Here is a 19,106-nt window from a genome sequence, read left to right on the forward strand (position 1 = left end):
TGGCTTTCTAGGCTGCAAGTGCACACCGCTGGCTCATGTCCGGTTTTGCATCCACCATTATCCTCAACTTCTCTGCAGGACCCGCTCTCAATCCATTCATACCTCAATCTGTATCTCTGTTAGGCATTGCCACAACCTAGGTCCAGGACCTTCTACTTGACCTTGTTGAAACTTCATGAGGTTCACACGGGCCCACCCTTCAAGCCTCTCAAGTTCCCTGTACATGGCATCCCTTCCCTCAAGCCTATCAACTGCGCCACTAGCTCAATTCTATCCACAGACTTGCAGAGGGTGCACTCAATCCCACTGTCTATGTTATTGATGAAAATATTTGTTTAGCACAGACTGTTGAGGGATAGGGACTACCCAATTTGTGAGGGGGGGGGGGGGGGAGAGTCTATAAAAGCCATTTTTAAAGAATTAAAACATCATTTGAGACTTTCCAGTTACTTTAAACTATATAGTATAGCTACCAATAAAAGTCACCTGTTGTGGTTTAAGCCTGGGATTAAACCATGACGCTCACCTTATCAACACCCAGTGGTTTTGTGTGAGAGTATGTTCCAGCTCCCGGATGCACCCAGTCAACTGGGCTTCATCATTTCAAGTTACCTTTTCCCTGGAGCAGATTAACTTTGTGCAGAACTCCTTCAGCTATTCCTTGGAAAGAAATACTTGGAGAGATTTTGGTGGTGTCAAATCTGCCTTGTTTGGAGACCACTGTGGCCTACAAAAACATATGTAATTTCTTCTTTGGTGACTCAACTACATGGCCATACCTTTATGCAGAAGAAACATTAAAAGTGCAAACACAGTTCCTAAACAGTCACGTATCTTCTACTATTCAAAAGAAGTTTTTTCCTTAATTTATGTGAAGTTTCTCTTAATTCATATTTTATATTGCCATCTGTTCTGAAGCAAAGATGTCGATTTTAAGTATGTGGGTGTTTTACATTACTTTGTTGCTCTGGTTGCATTCATGTAGTTATAGAAGACAAGTGTGATCCTTGTGATAATGGGTGTATTATTCCAAGCTCTGTTATTAAGAGAATTTATTCTGTGCATCAGTTTTCCTATCTCTTAATACAGGAACAAAAAAGATCACAGAGCAGCTGAATCCTTGTATGAAAGATGTTATATTATTCATTAAGAGAAAATTGCCAGTTAAAGCACATTACAAATGGTTCTCCTCTAAATAGTGTTTATTCTACCCATCGACAGAGATTTTGCTTGCCCGGTTTAGAGTAAATAGATTCTTATAATCAGTGAATCTGACTGAATATGTGCTGAAGTATTCTACTCATTAGAGGTATCACAGTCTGTTTTCTCATTTTCTTCTCCCTGCAGGATATGCTGCAATGAGGCTGAACCTATTTCCATAGTTAAAAGAGTCAATTACGACAGACAGCCCCTAGCATACTAAGGTGTTCTGGTGAGGAGGTTAGGTCCCTTCACCTTAAGATCTAAAAACTGTCTCCCACTGTTGTGAGGTGCAGCAGACACAGATGTTCAACACAGGACATCCTGGCTGAACAGATGAAAACCTGATTGTAATGTTCCCCTGATAACATTGCCTTGTATTCTGTGTCTGTTGTGGGTACTGATCTCATGCTTTGTACTCACAAAAAGCAACAGCACCCCCTGAAAATCCAACATGAAACTCTTAGGACTCGTTCTGAAATACTCCATCCTTGGGTAATAGACTACTCATTGCTGAACAGAACTCAGTAGGCCTTGCTTATTAGTGCCTTCTGGTAGTGAACTGGCTGAAAAATGGTGCTATAAAAGAAATGTATTTCAGTTCCCGGAATGCAACTTTTCACTTTGTGTCAAAACCTGGAGGCTGCAGCTTGAAGCATGGGTCTGAGAAGCTCGTGTCCTTAAGTAGCTTTATGTGCACAAAACGTTGTTCACATCTATATGCATTTTTGGTACTAGGTCCTAACATTTTGTAAGACCTGAAGATAACTAATGACTCCTCTTTATAGTACTGTGAATATTTTCATTGGCATCACCAGGCAGAATTATTTGCAGCAACATGTTATTAAGTTTTAAATATTGTAGAGCAATGACTGCAAGCTGTGCTATGTGTGACTGCAGAGAAGTAACTTTATTCCCTAACACCTAGAGTCCAGGGCTTCTCCTTGATGGCAGTGGGAAGCCCCACAGCAAAGCATTGCTCTTAACCTTTATCTTTTTTCTCCTGTGTGCCTGTATAAGTAATGTTATTGACTGAATGAAGAACATTGCAAGCATGGGTTGTCGAAGGGTGTGAAAATCTATTCAGCAAGGGAACAGCTGCCTGTCCCCACTCCCCAGTCAGGGGTTGCTTGGTCAGTCTCTGGTGAAGAGGTCATGTGAAGTATTTTAACAAAGCAAAGTCTTTTGTTTAAAATGCTAAAAAATATAGTTTTGGATCCATATTTGAATGTGCATTTTTGAGCTGTATATTTCTGGGCATCATTGGTGGCTAGCATAACAGAACGTCCCCTGAAAAAGTAATACCAGTAGGCATGTACATGTGTTTTCTGAAATTTGGAATTACAAGCAGAGCAAGAATATTATGGTGAGTTTCACTGCAACCGCCTGAACATGGAGTAAGAGGTACAAGACCACTTCCGCTCATGATATGATTGCAGGGGTAATAAGTTAAAGTATCAGTTGAAGCCCCAAACTATTTGAGTTTTATTTGATTCATTAGTAGCATATTAAACTGAGAAATGTATTTTGGTATTGAAATGTACACTCAGTAGCTATAACAAGTATACCAATGCCATATATAATGAATAACTGTAATGTTTTATAGCCCACAAATGAAAAATACTTGTGGCTATTATAGGGAAACAGAGATGAAAAAGGATGAAAAATGTATCTTATTTTTTTGGACAAGAGATATGTCAGTACAAAACTTCTAATTCACAATGCTGGGAAATCCTTATTTGCCTATATTGGTAACCATAAATTGAAATTCTATTTGTGGCAGTGCCATCTAAATTGCACTCAATCTCTCCTGTCATTTTGTGGAAATGCATGAAAGTTCAGGCATCAATATTAAATACAATAAGATGTATGGGCTTCTGAGTGTTGCAGGTTTTTAGATTAATTCTCCAAAGCTTGCAAAGCAAAAAAAAAAGTTGTTTTTTTGAAGGCTTTGCTCTATTTGTGAAGTAAAATAGATTTATTGGGTTTATGAAGTTAAAGTCAGAGGAATAAAATAAGACAGCAGCACCAGTCCAAGAGTAGTAGCTCTTGGTGTTGCTAATAATACTGCTTCATTTGCAAAAAAAAAAAGATTATTTTTAAACCATTTTTACTTCCCACTGCTTAGGGTGGTTTGTTTACCACAAAAACCTCTGGACAATGGCAAACATTTTAAAAGACACACTGTGTGCAACTTCTATTTGTAAATATTGTGATTCTGTATTTAAACACAGTTATTTACCGTATATCCGAGGAAGCAGCTGGCCACTCACATTTGCGAGCACCCCTTATTCACACAATCGTGTTTATGAGGAAGATAAATTTAATTTACCTTTCAGTTGGCCAGAACCTCAGTTTCCTGATTTTCAACAAAAAGGGTATTTCTTTGCTCTGGATTTTTTCAGAGGGACTTGCTGCAGGTCAGGGTGGGTTCCTGAAAGAGGGCATGAATGTTAGACATTGGTTTTATTTAGGTAGTTTCTGCTAGGGTAGGACAGCAAGGAGCACTGGATGGGCACACTGTTAGAGGGCTAAAAAAAAACCCAAAAACCCTATAGTAACTAACAGAAAGTTAACCTTGAAGCCAGACTGATTATCTTTCCTTCAGTTTACTGATTCATTTTGTTGTGTCTAGTGCTACTCTGTTTGACCTTTTACCTCTACAGAGAAATATTCATGTATAAGTGTTCCAATTTTTTTCAGTTTGAGCCCTGAACCCAACGATCATCTCCGCTAGTGATAAAATTTTTTTAAAATAAGTGTAAAAATGCAAATGAAAATAGAAATATTCTTTAAATAGGGAACATTAATTCATGGAGGAATGTACATGAAAAATGTAATAAATCTAGTTTTGTCAAACAAGTTAATAGACTTCCCAAATTACTGCGTTCTCTTATTTCACACAGGAACCGACATTTCAGTTCTGAATGTCAGAGAATTGTATTGAAATTGTTCTGCACAATCTCAGACCCCCGCAGAAGTGATAGGAATAGAAGTCAACTGACAAATTCTGTTCGTATTTTTGTGTGATTCTAAAATATTGCTGTAATGGAAAAACCCTGATCAAAGGGACCACACCACCATCCACCGCTTTTTGCTTTTGAATATTTGGGGCTTTTTTGATCATCTGAAGGTGCACTTTTAGAATATGTTTCCTAACACAATAAACAGAAAACAATTTAAAGTAGGTCAGCATAAATTTGAATGTACAATTGCACATGCAAGATTCGTTTTTTTAACAAGACTCGCTAAAAATGAGAGATTTTAAAACTGCAAGCACAACCGCATGCACATTTTATGTGCTTAAAAGTGGCTTGTAAGTGCTCTCTTTTGTGCATTTTAGTGTACTGAAGTCAGTGGTATTTTATCTCTGGCATCACTGAACACCAGATAAACTCTTGAGTGCACAGGATTGAGCCTTTGCTTCCCAGGAAAACTAGCAAAGTTCCCAGCTTTTCTGCATTGGGGTTCAGTACACCTAGTTTGATAAAGAAACATGTGAATCCCTTCTGTATCTTTAGGAAAAGCAAAGTAATATATCCCATAGGGGAAACAGTGCTCATGTATTAAACACTGCCGAGTTGGACTACTTCCTCGTGTACATTGCGTCTTGAAGTAATTCAAGATCAGTTGTAGACCCTGTGGTGTGTCTCTGTTACACAAGAGTGTTTCTTGACTTGTGTTAAAATCTACAGGAAATTTCTGTATTCTGACATTTTCCCTAACATACTTGCCACAATTTGTAGGGATTTTTGTTGGCATGCCTGAGTGCCTTCAGTGGGTGAGGAGGTGCTCTCCTGAGCACAGCTCCAGTCCTCCATATGCTATACATTTAGCTTTAAATACAGCATTTATATATTTTGAGGGAACTGTACTAACTTGATAGTGCTGCCTGCGGGAGAAAGCAATGCTTTCATGCAAAGATTGTCACGGGCGGTGGAGTGATAGCTGAAAGTAGTTGGCCTTATTAAGCAGAATTCCTGGAGGTGTTTACATGTCTATGTAGCTGTAAAATAGCCTTTCTTCAGTCCTAGGGTTTTTCTGCTTTCTCTCAGTTCTGTGTTTCAGTATATATTGTTATATGTGAGCCTCTGTATGCAAAAAGATTAGGAGCCAAGACTAAACCCCATTTGAGTTACTCATGGTTAGCTCAGTTGCTTTCAGTTGCTTGTGTCTACTTGCACAAGTAAAATAAAAGCAGATGTAATTCCAAATCCTTTTACTAACCATCAGGGAAGAGTACTCATTGACCATAATAATATCTTAGCAGAGTACGAGATGTCATCTATAAATGATACACATTTTTTAGTCATTAAGTCACATTAAGCAGTTCTAAGTTTTGCCCTCAGCATAAGTAGTCTCTAGCAATTGCATGTCTCTTCAGTATGCAGCAAATATGAAAGGAAAATTGTGTTTTACCCTATTACCTAAGAAATTGTGAAGCTATAAAAACAGATTACTATTAATAAACAACATTTTCTTCAAAAGGCTATGCATACAGTTGTAAGGAGACAGATGCTCTCACTTCCAGAATTATACAATTGGCAAGTGCATTAATTTTGAAAAAGATTATTTTGAAGGCATAAAAACCAGTAAAAGTACAGAAACTGTGACAAGAATACATATGCACGCTGTTGTGATTCAGTATGATTCAACAGAGGAACACTTTCTTCCTCTTAATACATAAATTGGTATATTTAAATCTTTCTCAGGTGAATAGATTTCTGCTAAATTATCGCAAGCACTACAGGTGAGCCATTTCTGAGCTTGCTCATACCCATGTTATTAAACAGTAATATGGCTTGAAATATCTCCACTATGCCTTTCCTCTGCATAAGAAAAAAAACAAGACTTTTTTTCTGTTAAAACACTGAATATAGTGTTTTTGAAGAGTACCTAACTGATCATTACAGCAATTAGCAGATATATTCCTAATTAACCTTCAAATAAGACAGGCAGCTGCCTGGCATGTGTTCCCGCAGCATTCTCAGGCCCTCAACCAAGAGCTAACACATGCAGCTGAAAAGTATTTCCTCCTCCATCCAGTCAGCATTGCCAGCAAGGCTGCAATCAGCAGTGCTATTCTTATGACTTAGGACATTTGTCCGCTAAGAAATGGATTTGTAAAAAACCCTATTCATTAGATGCAGACCGCCGAAGAGCCTCCAAATATGAGCAATTTGGACAGAAGCCATCTACGCTAGCGCTGAACCCAGACACCAGAAGATGAACATTTCTGTAGCTCATAGCCATTTGCTCCAGCTGTTTGCTTTGACTATACAAGACTTGAACATGCATTGATTAGGATAATAAAGATAAGCAGTAATGCATGATAAAGATAAGTAATATAACTCTAGTGTTCATGGGTTAAGCTACATGTTAGTTTTGTGTTGTGAATATCAGCATGACTACTATAGTGTTCTGTGGGTTTCCTCGTGGTGATAGCTCTGACTCAAACACTGACCATTTGTCACTTAATGCACACAACCAGTAATATTACAAGTGAATAAACAATGAGAGAAGGTATCAACGGCAGCTGAACCAAGAACATGAGCTGGAACTGAAAATGGGAAAGAAAATAGCACAAATGTAATTTTTATAATGTAAAAAACATCTGTGTGAGTCAGGATTCCAAGTGTTGTTGCCAAGGAAATTGTAATGGCAATTTCAACTGTTGCTGGTATTATTTCTTGATATAGGGAACGTACACTGTGATTATAAAAAAACAACAAAAAACAAACAAAACAAGTCTTACACATATATGTGAAGTTTCATTCTTGTACGACAGAGACATTGATTACGACATAAAGGTTAGAATGATGGTTCTTGCTTGCTAATTAGAAATGTCAATTCTAATTAGACAAGGCATCATTTCTAGAGTAGGTCATGTGTGAGACTTACAGCAGTGGAAGTCTCACTTGAAACCTTGAGAGGGATTTTATGGAGCTCCAAGTTCTCTAACTCCAGCTCCAAACTGATGACTGCTTTCACAAGCAGGTACCTACACATTGGTTGTTTGCCTTCCCATCATGAGAAAGAGGTTGAGCACTTCTTCCAGCCATACACTTTTCTTATGACTTTCACTTGACAAGTGAGGATCCTTCTTTTCTTGAACCAATTTTGCCATCATCTTTCCCAGGACTACTTTCCATCTTTTCATCCTAATGCTCTTGAATAAAGCAAGGGAGGAAACTAAGCCATTCATAGGGAAGGATTCTCTAATCAGAAGTCCAGATCCTGGGAGCACAGGGGAGGCCTGTGTATTGAGAAGAATGTAACCTCAGTTGTCACCTTTAGTGGAAAGCACATTAGAACAGCCCCATTCTCATAGTGAAGTTTGTGGCATAATCACATTCTGAGACTGTTTTAGCAAGGTGACTTGGTAACTTCAGGTCTGACTTTGAGTTGATTTCCGGCGTCCTTGGAACAGAAAGCTTGGTTCTTCATAAGCCTCTTCCTAACCTCAGCCCCAGAAACTCTCCCAGAAGATCCTAGGAGAAGATCATGATGGTAGAAAAATGAGAAATTTAAGTATGTTCTATTTTGTATTTACACTTCCGTGGATCCAGAGAAGGAGTATGTTAAAAAATCTTAACAATATTCTATTCCAGTAGAAGAAGCCACATTACTTGGTGCCATTCTCACATAAACACTCCTCAAGAATTTGCCAGATCTCCATTTATTTCATCTAGTTAGTCAAGTGGTATGAACTGTTCAGTCCTCACAGACAGTGCAAAGAAAATTACCTAGAAATGGTGTTTTCTTTGGGTAAGTCAGAATGTAGCCTGCAATGAGGGCAATCAGTCTCAATCAAAAGTCGAAACATTTTAAGGTCTCTTTCACCTCAGACCTATGGCTAGTCTCCATATCTGAAGTAAGAGAATGATCTCAAATGAAGAAAAAAGGTTGTGAAAACGTGTCCATTTGCCAGTAATTTCCACTTGTGTTTTCTTCTGTTTACCAGAGACCTGGAAAAATAAGACCGCCTCTTAACTAAGCTGACTAAATAAAAGGAATCTGCTTTTGAAGTATATGGATTTCAGAATCAAATTTCCTTTCTCTGTGCCTGTTGGCTTTATAGGCTTGTTTACTCAGGAGGAAATGACTTGTTTTATAACGTGTTTAACATCATGTTAGTTAATCTGTGCCATAATACGGAGTTGTTTCCTTGTGTAAGCAGGCATTTCACATGTAAGCATGTGTGAATGTCACACTGAAAAGAGGAGAATCTGTATTCAAGCCTGTTCCTCTGTTTACAGGATGGAGAGAACAGACTTGCTGGTTACACAGCTTTCTTGTATGTTTGAAATACCTTTCTCTGTAAATACTAACTTCTTTAAATTTTCTTCTCATTAATTGCCCTCAATATTTTGGGACAGTTTTACAAGCAGCTTGTGTAGAAACTAAAGACTCTAAAACATCACAAAAGGAAATCTCAGAATTGAGCCCCTCCAATATCCAATTATTCTTTTTCCATAAGGTTTCAAAATTTCCAGGCTCCGGTTTTGACAAGTGCCTGGAGACAGGATTATTGAAGAGGACAGTCTTGAGCAAATCAAACCTTTTTATAGGCAGTTGGATAAATCATTTCCAAGTAGGCGAAAGATAAAATGACTACTGGTTATATGGAAAACCAGCTTCCTGAGGAGAATATGCAGTCATTGAAAAATATGACTGCCTTACTTACAGTATTCATAATCAGAAAATGTGTGTGTACGTGTATTAGAAATAATCCTGTATAAGTCATTCTCAATTACTGAAATAGCCAACTATTGCAGAATATCTTTACACTAATATTTCTTAAAGTAAGGTACTGTAGAGGTCTTTTTTTGTTAAGGCTTTAAAAAAAGTCTTACATGAAATCATCAGTCCCTCAGAAAGTGAAGGAGACATGAGTCGGAGTTCAGCTGATCTGTTCATTGCTAATACATTGTGCATGGTTTGGGGGTTTTCTTTGTTTGGGTTTGGGTGGTTGGTTTTGGGGTTTTTTTTTTCATTTTTTCATCATTTCTGATGACCAGCAGGAGTTTGGAATCGGTTTTTAGATCAAATTAACATGTCAAATGGATTTCAAATCTGAAGCTTACAGTATATTGCACCCACTCATGACAAGCCTTTCTAGTCTGTTGGAGCTGGTCTGCTTTAGCCCTGTCTACCTCTTTGTACTGCATTGCCTCTTGAGGTTTCCACAGAAACTAAAAAGTCAATGCTATTTGCAAGAATACTTTCTTTCCTACTACACTTCTTAAATCTTCCAGCTGCTATGGGGTTTCTGTACTATCTGTCTGCACTCAGTCATCTCAGCCTTTTAAATTAGATTTAGGATTTAAAAATGTAGTGCCTGATGGTGCCACCCCACCGTTGTGTGTCTGTTTCACTTAGCAATGATTGATAGAAGAGTAAATTGCAGCTGTTCTGGGAAAGGGGAAATGTTGTGAAATTAAAAGGTAGTTACATTCTGAAAAATAAATCGCAATCCTGGGAAAGAAAAAAAAAAACCCAAGGAAAAGCAAATTAGGATTAACATGGAAATAATATCATTTGGCAAGCTGCAGGGTTGGAGGTCATATTAGAAGGTCCCAGGACAGTCTTTTTTTTTTTTTTTGTAGTGTTCTTTGTGTTTTCCTCCTTTGCTGAAATATGGATCATGCTTGATATAATTTACCATAGAGGCAAATCAGACTGTTAAATAGTTTATCTTATTTAAACTATACACTCCATTTCTGGACTGTAAAAAAGATGGAACTAAAGTTGGTATTACTTTAAAAGAAAAAGAAACAAAAGATGTGTCAAAAGGGAACTGAGCCTATAGATGTGTAATGGGAGGCAAATGGTTGTTTCCGGTGCTGAAAAGGAAAGCCTTCTTGTGAAGGGTTTTATGTCATTTTCTTCAGCTGAACAAAGTGGAGAATACTTAACAAAATTGCCATTTTTAAAATCTCATTGTGAATACTCAACATACTGTGATCATACACTGTGTAATGGTGTTTGCAATGAATAAATTGCTGTAGATACTATAATATAAATAACTATTTTGTGCATTAAGAAGCAGTTCTCTCCATGATGGCTTCTATCTCAGAAATGCTCTGAAGACAGGACCTTAAAGAATAAAAGCATCAAAGTACTCTTTAAATAATACCAGTCTGCTAAAGTGCTAGGATACTTTTAATAATTTTTAGTGGTATTGTTTAGAAGTGAATAATAAAATCAACTGAGTGATAGTGGCTTGGATCTATTTGTTATTTTTACTGTGGCCAAAACTTACTAATTTTTAACACAAGAGCTTCAGCAGCTTCAGCCAAAATTTTTTAATGGCTCCAGTGACAGGAAGGCAGAGAAAATCAATCAGAAGGAAAAAAGGATATTCCTCAAACAGACTTGGCACACCGGCCTGGTGTGCTGTGAGTTTGTTGCAAGAAATAAAGTGGCAGGAAGCCCCAAAGTTAAACTGCATATTGCTTTGGGTGATAAATGGACCTCTATAACACCTTGCTAAAACTAGAGAAGATTGACAGTAAAAAAATGCCGTACCACACTGAGTTCAAGTGCTCTCAATAAGCACAAAAAGCAGTATCTAGTGTTATCCTGTAATACATTACTGCTCCTTTGACAGTTCATTGGGATCGGTTTTCCTAAATATTCTCCCAGTCATGTTTACCACAAACACATTGGTTCCGTAGTGTAGATGAACATGGTAACTGGCTTCAGTAAAAAGCACTCGATAAAAGCAGGATATAACTTTGAAGGAATTGTAGCATAAGTTTGAAAAATGTCTTAATATCCTTCTCCTCTTACTGCTTGCCTAAAAGTACTCTTTTTTTTTAAGTTTCTTATGAAAAGATGGTCTCAATCAAAAAAATCAGAAGAACTGTAAGAAAGTGTGACCCAAATTTTTCAGCTGAATTCTCTTGTTGTAATGGAAACTAAGTGGTATATAAGATTTGTCTGAAGTTTCTCTTTCTGTCAAGCCCTATCTGAGTGACAAGTGGTCCAGTCATTTCACCCTCAGTTTCCAGTATGAATAATTAAGCCTTATGAAAGACACCTACTCAAGAACCTTTCTTACTTCCTCTAGTTATATTGATATTCCAACACACTTAAGACATAAATTCCTAGTAATATTGCAGGTTGACCAAAAATACTGGATCTAGCATAGACCCAAATTTGAGTGTTAGATTGTTAGAGCATGGAGAGCCAAGATTTTCATGACATATAGCACCTATTTAAAGTAAAATTAACATCTCTTTAAAAAAGTATATATATTGTTAATTTTCTTAGAGTAATTTGGATCTCTTGGGCCTCAAATTAAATGCTGAAAAATTTCCAGCTTTGGTCTAGATTATAACTAGTAAGAACTATGAGCTTGTTCCAGCATTTTAATAAAGGCACTTTTTGCACCATCAAGAAGAAGGAATTGAGATGGAGTGTTCAGCAGATTTTCAGGAAAAACAGAGATTAAGAAAAGATTATGCCTTTCAAAGGTACAAATTTTGGGAGGGTTTATTCTTTGATGAGCGTTTAAGTCATCAGTATTATAGCGGAAGTAAGCACTTTTCTCTAATTCTAAAGAGGTTTATTTCTTTAATTGTTCTTTGATTTTACTGCTTGGAGACTAGCCTGCTAATGTTATTCATAGCAGAGGTGTTATTACCCATACAACTGTGCCCATTGCCACAGGCAGTCTCAGTGCTCACTGCTCTCTTTGTTTTTGTTTTGTAGAAATGTATTCCTTTGGCTGCTGTGGCAACTGTTTATTACATACATTTATAAAAGTAGCTACTGATATCACTGTAGCATCTGGGCAGGCAGCTGTGACTCCCTTTCCCTTCAATACACTACTGTTGCTCCAGCACCCCCTCTGCTTGCTCTTCATTTTCTACATCCCTGAAGAAGGGCAACAGAGAAGGAAAGAAACAAAATGAATAACTGCTGTACTGTAATAAAATTCCCCTGTACCATTTTCCACCCCCTCCTTTCTGGAGAAAGATGAAAAATAGGAGGGTGTGTTGGTGGCTGTTGATGAGAGAAAAAGAAAGGGCATGTTAGGGGGAGGAGGATCTGCATGTACCCGAAGGGAGGAAGCCTCCACTATAATGAAGGAGCAATGAATTATCACCGTACAGAGAAGGCGCTGGAGAAAACCCACCCTCAAGCAGAAAATAGAAAATACAGGTTCTGTGAAGAAGGATTGTCAGTAAAAAAGGAAGAGAAAGGATAAAGTCTCAAGAGGTGGTGGATCAGGTGTGCTTCCAGAATGGAGAGGAGAGAGAACTGGGAGAAGAGCAGAAGAAATTCAACACATAACCAGTGCTGCTGGCACTGTGTATCCATTCCAAGGTCAAAGACATAAAGCAAAGGCTGTGATGCCAATGCTTTCCAATGGCACTGTTTTTGCATTGTGTTAAATGGGGCTGGGCTGGGTGTGCAGGTTGGCCTGAGTCACCTGGTGATGCATAGCATCTGCATAGCACCTGGCGACTTCTCAAATTGAGGTTATCCATCCACTTTGCCAGCCTAGTCCCACTGCTGGTCTCATCAGCGTGTTCCCAAGCAAGGGGACAGCTGCGAGATGTGATACATTCCAAAGCAACACTTTTGCTTAGGACCAGTTTCAGTAATGGCACCAAGTTCAAAACAGAGAGCCGAGGTATATACTGGGTTTATTTTAATGAGGCTTCATATGAGCTTCTCAGGAGATGTATCTCACTGAAAGCTGAATCTGCAATCTTTTGTGTTGTCACATCCATCCTCTTCCCTCAACAGCTGCGTTCTTAAATTATTTTACCAATCTTCCAATACTTTTGTATCCACTGTGACCTCTGGGCAAGTGGCTTCCCAGAGGCATTCACAGATGACGGCTAGAGGCAGGATCTGCTGCAGCATAACTGTTAGATGTGTGAGAAGTGGGATTGCAAGAAACTGACTTGTAAACAGAGATAATTCTGTGGTGAGCTGTTCTGCTCAGAGAAATCTCTTAAACAGTAAGGTAAAGGCTCCATGTAATAAAAGGAAAGAAAGAGGAAGAAACTTGAGTATATCCCTCTTCTTTCGCTGTCACATGTTACCAAAGGTAGTTGAGAGAGACTGTATCCTCCATGGACTGCACTTAGGGCAGGGGAGCCCCAGTTCTGTCTGCTGAGGCAATTCAGATTAAACAATGCAGTATTAAGAATGAAATGCCATAGACAATGCCATGGAATGTGTAGTATGTTAGTATAATGTCCTGGTCCTGCTTTATCCTACCATGTTATAAAGGATGAGGATAAAAATGAACTTAAACTCACCTAGTCCAGAAGAATCTTTCCATTTCTTTCTGAGTCCTGAGGAATAGGAAGGCCTCCCAACCATCTCGCTTTCCTTTTTTATTTGGCCTGATCACTCCCACCAACACATCATTCATGTGTTGGATCAAGAAGGAAATTTAAGTTACAATTCCTTATCTTACTTCTTTGCTTTCTGCTACAGCACTACCTTTCCCTTGTGTTAAAGGGGACAGTTACACCTTTATGGGTGGAGACCAGTAAGATTGAGAGACCAAGAATGAGAGGGGAGGCATAGAACTAGTTTTCATTTTCCACATCACCAGAAACAAACTATGAGGTTATGCTGCCTCCAGTTATAGGCACTGGGGTTGCATGTAACCCTTCATCAAGAAATATGTTAGATTAGAAAGTAATAACATTATTTTTACTAATTTATTCCATATGTCTACTTGATAGACAAAGGGAATATTTTTTTACCTTCTGTATTTACCTTTTTTTTGAGCTATTCTCTGGAAATTAAGTAAATTTATGTACAAATCACAGCTCTGACAAAACTAAAGATCAGCTGTACTTTCATAACTTCTCCAGGTAAGTTTTCATGTGGCATGTCACATAGATGCTGTGGTTTTCATACAACTCTCCTGATACATTATTTTAAATTTAATATTTTAGGATATTCTAACTGCAGGGAAAGCTTGATGTTTGTAATGTATTGTACTGGACAAGCACTTTTTGGCTGCACTACTTTCAAGTCTGCCTGCCTAAAATTTGTTGAGGCAATAGAAAATATTCAGTGCATTAAGCATTTAAAACAAAATGGATTCAGTTACAGCAGCATGTAAAGTGTTTTGGTACTAACTGTAACTGATGTACAAACATTTCACCTCCAAGTAGGTTTGTGGGAAGCAGTGGCAGAAATAAAATATATCAGGAGACACAAAGGAGAGTGAAATAAAAAGGAGACAACTTTACATGTTTTGACTCCTTTGTCCTGAATTTCCTAAGCCCATATTGATGTCATTCTGGAAGAGGAAGAAGGCTGGCTATGTTTCTCCCAGCAAGCAAAGCCTCCCCAGTGGCTAAAATAGGGTATACTGTGGAGTGTCTATGAGAGCTATGGGGGAATAACGACAGCAGAAAGCTAGCTCTTGACAAGCCGTTATTAGGGCCGTCTGCAGGTCCTTTATGCTCAGCTGCACCTCCTTGGCCTTATGTTACAAATTCCACCTGGGAGATAACACAGATAACACCTCTTGCTTCTCATTGGGCTCCTTGATTGCTTCATCCTGCAGTCACCAATTTTTAACATCAGGGCTCAAACTGGGAGGCTGTGGTGCTGCTCTGACAGCGGACCTGCCCTTCTCCTAACCACCTTATCCTTACAGTTCAGCCACTTCCACCTGGAGCTGCCACAGCCACCACCATTTCCCCCCTGAAGCTGATGGATTTAGCAGTAGGTTAGTAGCAGACAGCATGAGTATTCTCTGGCCCTGGGTCAGTTTTGCTCAAGACAGATTTAGTCTGCCCTTTGCCAAGTGGGTGCACATCTCAATCTGTCCTTCCAAAGATAACAGAACTTCAGGCATGTTTGGTTTGCTTTCTTTGAGAGCTGTCATTTGGTTGCCTGTAACATTAATAGAGCTGGAATATAAACCATACTGAATGTAAACCATTTGGGCTTCAGTGTGCTGAGCAGATATCCACATAGGAGAAGGGCAATTAAATCCTCTTGCATTACAACCCTATAGAATAAGGCCCTGGCTTAGGTCTTACACATGTGGGAATTTTCTCTGGTGAAGCCTGATGAATCGTTGTTCTGGTTGCCAATAATATGGATAAATAAAAGGCTTAACAGTAAGAAGGAAGGAAAACAAAGATATACACCTGTCAAACTGTTTGTATTATTAATGTGCAAGTGAAAAAGCATTACACTTGTGTCTGCTGTTGCCCTTAATACCAGCCGTTGCCTGTGCACATGGATTGGCATTTTACATTGGCTCAACAGCCTTGCTGCCAGCAAGCACGCTAACTGGCAACGTTGGTAACAGCAGTCTTCCCATACTCCATACAATTTGAGCTATTCTTCAAATTAATAATAATACTTAATAAAGCTTCATCTCTCATTTGCAAAGGAAACCTTCAATTAATGTTAATCAGCGTCCTCAGAATGTGATCAGACTGGGCTTGTAGCTGGACGTGCCGAAACAGCTCAACTGGCAGATGTAGCATTTTCCAACTATTCTAATTAATAACTGCTCATTTAAAATGTTAATGCAATTAAATAAATAGGCAAAACAAATAAAAATAATATACATTATGAAAACGACACTGTCAGAGAATGTTCAAATCAAAAAAGTGAGCCTCGCTCAAACCTAAAAAGGGCCCAACCATTGCTTCTTTGCTAAATAAGGTCTAAAAAAGACAGGACTTGCTTTTGTTACTTGCAGTTTCCAACCGTTTCTCTGGGATCAACATTTATCTCACTTCTGTTTGAACCTGCTGGTATCAGCTGTGTCATTGCTTCTCCAAGTATTAGAATATTTTTCTGCAGAAAATGGGAAAGGATTTCTTTCATGTATTATGGGTGCTTTTTTTATGCAAGGTTTAGACTGCCTCTGCTTCTTGTCTTTTGTATTTGAACTAATTGCCTGATTTTTTTTGTAAGGGTTCTATTTTCTGTGAACCTTGTATACCATAGCACTGATGCAGAACCACATTTGTTTGGGCTTATAAAGAGTTCAATTAGACCCTTAATACCTAGTTCAGTCACAATTAAACCTTCCCTGTTGATTCGGGATTGGTCTTTCTAAAGGCAGTGAAGGTGTTTTTAATTATTCATTCTCTGGTTTATTTCTTACAGCAGTCTCAGCTGTGCTTTATCATTCAAAGGTTAATGCAAACTGAGAACTGGGTAAATTAAATTTGTTTGGCAGCTCACAACCTGATGTATTATAGACGCTGTGGAATATGGATAGCAACACTTCTGCTATTGTGACACTTAAAAAGGCATTTTTTATCTTTAAAACAGTTGCTATTTTGTTACTATGGCTGATAGAAAATGAAAGTTCCATAATGTTATATTCTCTGTAACCTATTTTTGTTAAGAAGCCACATAGTTTAGTAAGCCAAGCAGCATTAACAGCTACTATAGAAAATTGATGTAGGTGCTATGACTAATGAAGTACACTGCGCAGCACTGTCATGCAGTTGTATGCAGAGAATCATGCAGTCAGAAGTTTTAATGAAGGGAGCCCAAGGAATTTCAGGTGAAAGAGGGTTTTATTAACTTTCAGTGAAAAAAATGAATAGTTAAGCAGTAAGCATGACATGATGTCGTATAATAATTGGGTACATTGTGAGGCATGGAGCATAGCCAAGAGCTTTCATCTGTTCTGCACATAGGGTTATTTCACAAACCCCTGTCTGCTGTGGAAATCTTTATTGCAAACATAGTAAGAATTGTTTCACAAGAAATGCCTTAAGACAATACCACATCAGTTATTTGAAATACACACCAGCACCAACTTCCTCTCAAAAATATTAATCAGGTATCTAGAAGTTACCATCCTGATTGATCCTAAGTATAATTCATCTGTTGGTGACTGATATCAGCAGGCTATGTACTGAAAAAAAGCCTTCATATTTCTTAAGAGGCCATGCTGAGTAACATATGTACTTCTATAGACAGGCGTTATGTTGTATGAAAGGAGGCTGTGTTGGCTTTTGGACGAGTCATGCTCAAGAACTTTTATTAGGTTTTAATTATTTTTTTTCTCAGGAATGGACCATTTGGGTGAGAGATTTTTCTTGTTTCACATACAGGATTATGTCTTGTGATATCTTGTAATATTGTTTCAGTACTGTGTTTTTAAACAAGGACATTGAATTTAATGGATGAAGTAGCTGATCTCCAGAGTTCCCTTCCAACCCTAACAATTCTGTGAATCTGTAACATCTCAACCTGCTTCCTCTTTATAATATTTTTCAGATAGGGTAACATTTGCAGAGAAAAGTACTTAGAAAGTACATCTGCAAGGTTGTTTGGACCCTGCTCAGTCTTTAGTACAGTCTGTGCTGTATAATAATGTGTGTAATTACACTGCTACTGACTGATGAAGTAGGTGGATGAAGAGGTAGGTGAAAATAGGATGGCTTCTGAGGCAGGACGGTCACAAGACATCTCAGCAAAGTCTCTGTTATCCTTGCACTGTAAATACTTTACATCTGCCTACTGAAATATTTGAGATGATTCAGTTGGGAATTTTTCTGTGCTTATTTGAATAATTTATAATGTAATTTTAATACTTCTTCCTGGCTGAATATATCACTTCACTGATAGAGCTTAGGACACCAGTTACATGTTTTATCAAGGGCTAACTTAATAAATGTGATACACAATTTTAACTTGTAGTGATAAAAAATACACACTTCTAACTTGCAAAACCAGTGGTACTACCAGTAGAGTATAATTGATGGATGTATGTAGTTATTATGTTATATTGATTGTATGTAGTTATTATGTTATATTTTTGTTTTCTATTGTAGTGCTGGACCCAAAGGAGACAACATTTATGAATGGAGGTCAACTATACTGGGGCCTCCAGGGTCTGTATATGAAGGTGGAGTTTTCTTCCTTGACATTACCTTTTCACCGGACTATCCTTTTAAACCACCGAAGGTTAGTAGGAGGATATCAGAAGTCTGATAGGAGTCCTCTCTTCGTGATATTTCTGTGTGTGTGGATGTTGGTGTATCATTGTAGGATGAAACATAAAACTTTCAAGGCAATAATGAATATTTAAACTGAGCATTTTGATGGAAAGAATTTAAATAACTGCCTAAAATTTGCCTGTCTGTTGCCAGTTTAGCTGGATGGGTATGCATTTATTTAGCAAATGGTTATATAATTTCCAGCAGTTATTTATTTGATTTGGATTTGTTGCTAATGTGAAAGCATTTGTATTTGAGTTGCACCCTATGTAAGCAGCTGAAGATACTTGATCTTTCCTGTTGACCCATATCATTCACCAGGGGTCTGTGGCATTCTGACAAAAATATGCACCTTTTGCACTACTTCATATAAATTACTTCTGCAGATGCAAGATACACTATTATTCATGATCATTGTCTTACATCAGTTTACTGGAAGAATGTGGAAATATGGCAGCATGGGCAAGAAACCAGAGTGAAAGACATGAGATTTACAGAATTCCTTACAGATTGGTTTCTAACGAACGCTGTTAATAATGACACTAATCACAGACATAGAACTGTATCAATATGATGATGGCATAGCCATGATTGAGTATGCTCAGAATATCAAACAGGAAAATCTGGAAGACTAGAAAAACAGAAATGGGATTAAATGTGGTAGTGCAGAGTGTTACTGATAACCAGTAGTAATAATTATGAGGGGGAAGGTGGGAGCGTGTCAAAACTGGGCTTTACTGGGGGGTCACAGGATTATTTCAAACCAACTATCTAATGCATCTATAAAGAAGGCACATTCGTAAAATACATCCTCTGGCATTGCCTGTAGAGATGAGGAATTACCAATGTCTTATACGTGACACTTGTAAAACATTATCTGGAAGACAGAGTGCAATTCTTAACACACATATTCACTAACAGGAACAGAAACTG

General features: G+C 38.1%; 1 protein-coding gene across 1 annotated transcript in view; it reads left to right on the forward strand.

Moving 5' to 3' along the window:
* LOC134157816 (ubiquitin-conjugating enzyme E2 E2) overlaps window positions 1-19,106 on the forward strand; it is a 210,078-nt gene that overhangs the window by 153,947 nt on the left and 37,025 nt on the right. Inside the window, exon 4 of the mRNA XM_062607171.1 lies at window positions 18,009-18,141. Coding sequence (XP_062463155.1) covers window positions 18,009-18,141 — 133 coding nt within the window. The remainder of the gene's footprint in view (window positions 1-18,008; window positions 18,142-19,106) is intronic.

This window comes from Pezoporus occidentalis, unplaced genomic scaffold (genome assembly GCF_034315485.1).
Source record: "Pezoporus occidentalis ecotype Australia unplaced genomic scaffold, CSIRO_AGI_Poc_V1 ctg120, whole genome shotgun sequence".
In the NCBI taxonomy this organism is placed as follows: domain Eukaryota; kingdom Metazoa; phylum Chordata; class Aves; order Psittaciformes; family Psittacidae; genus Pezoporus; species Pezoporus occidentalis.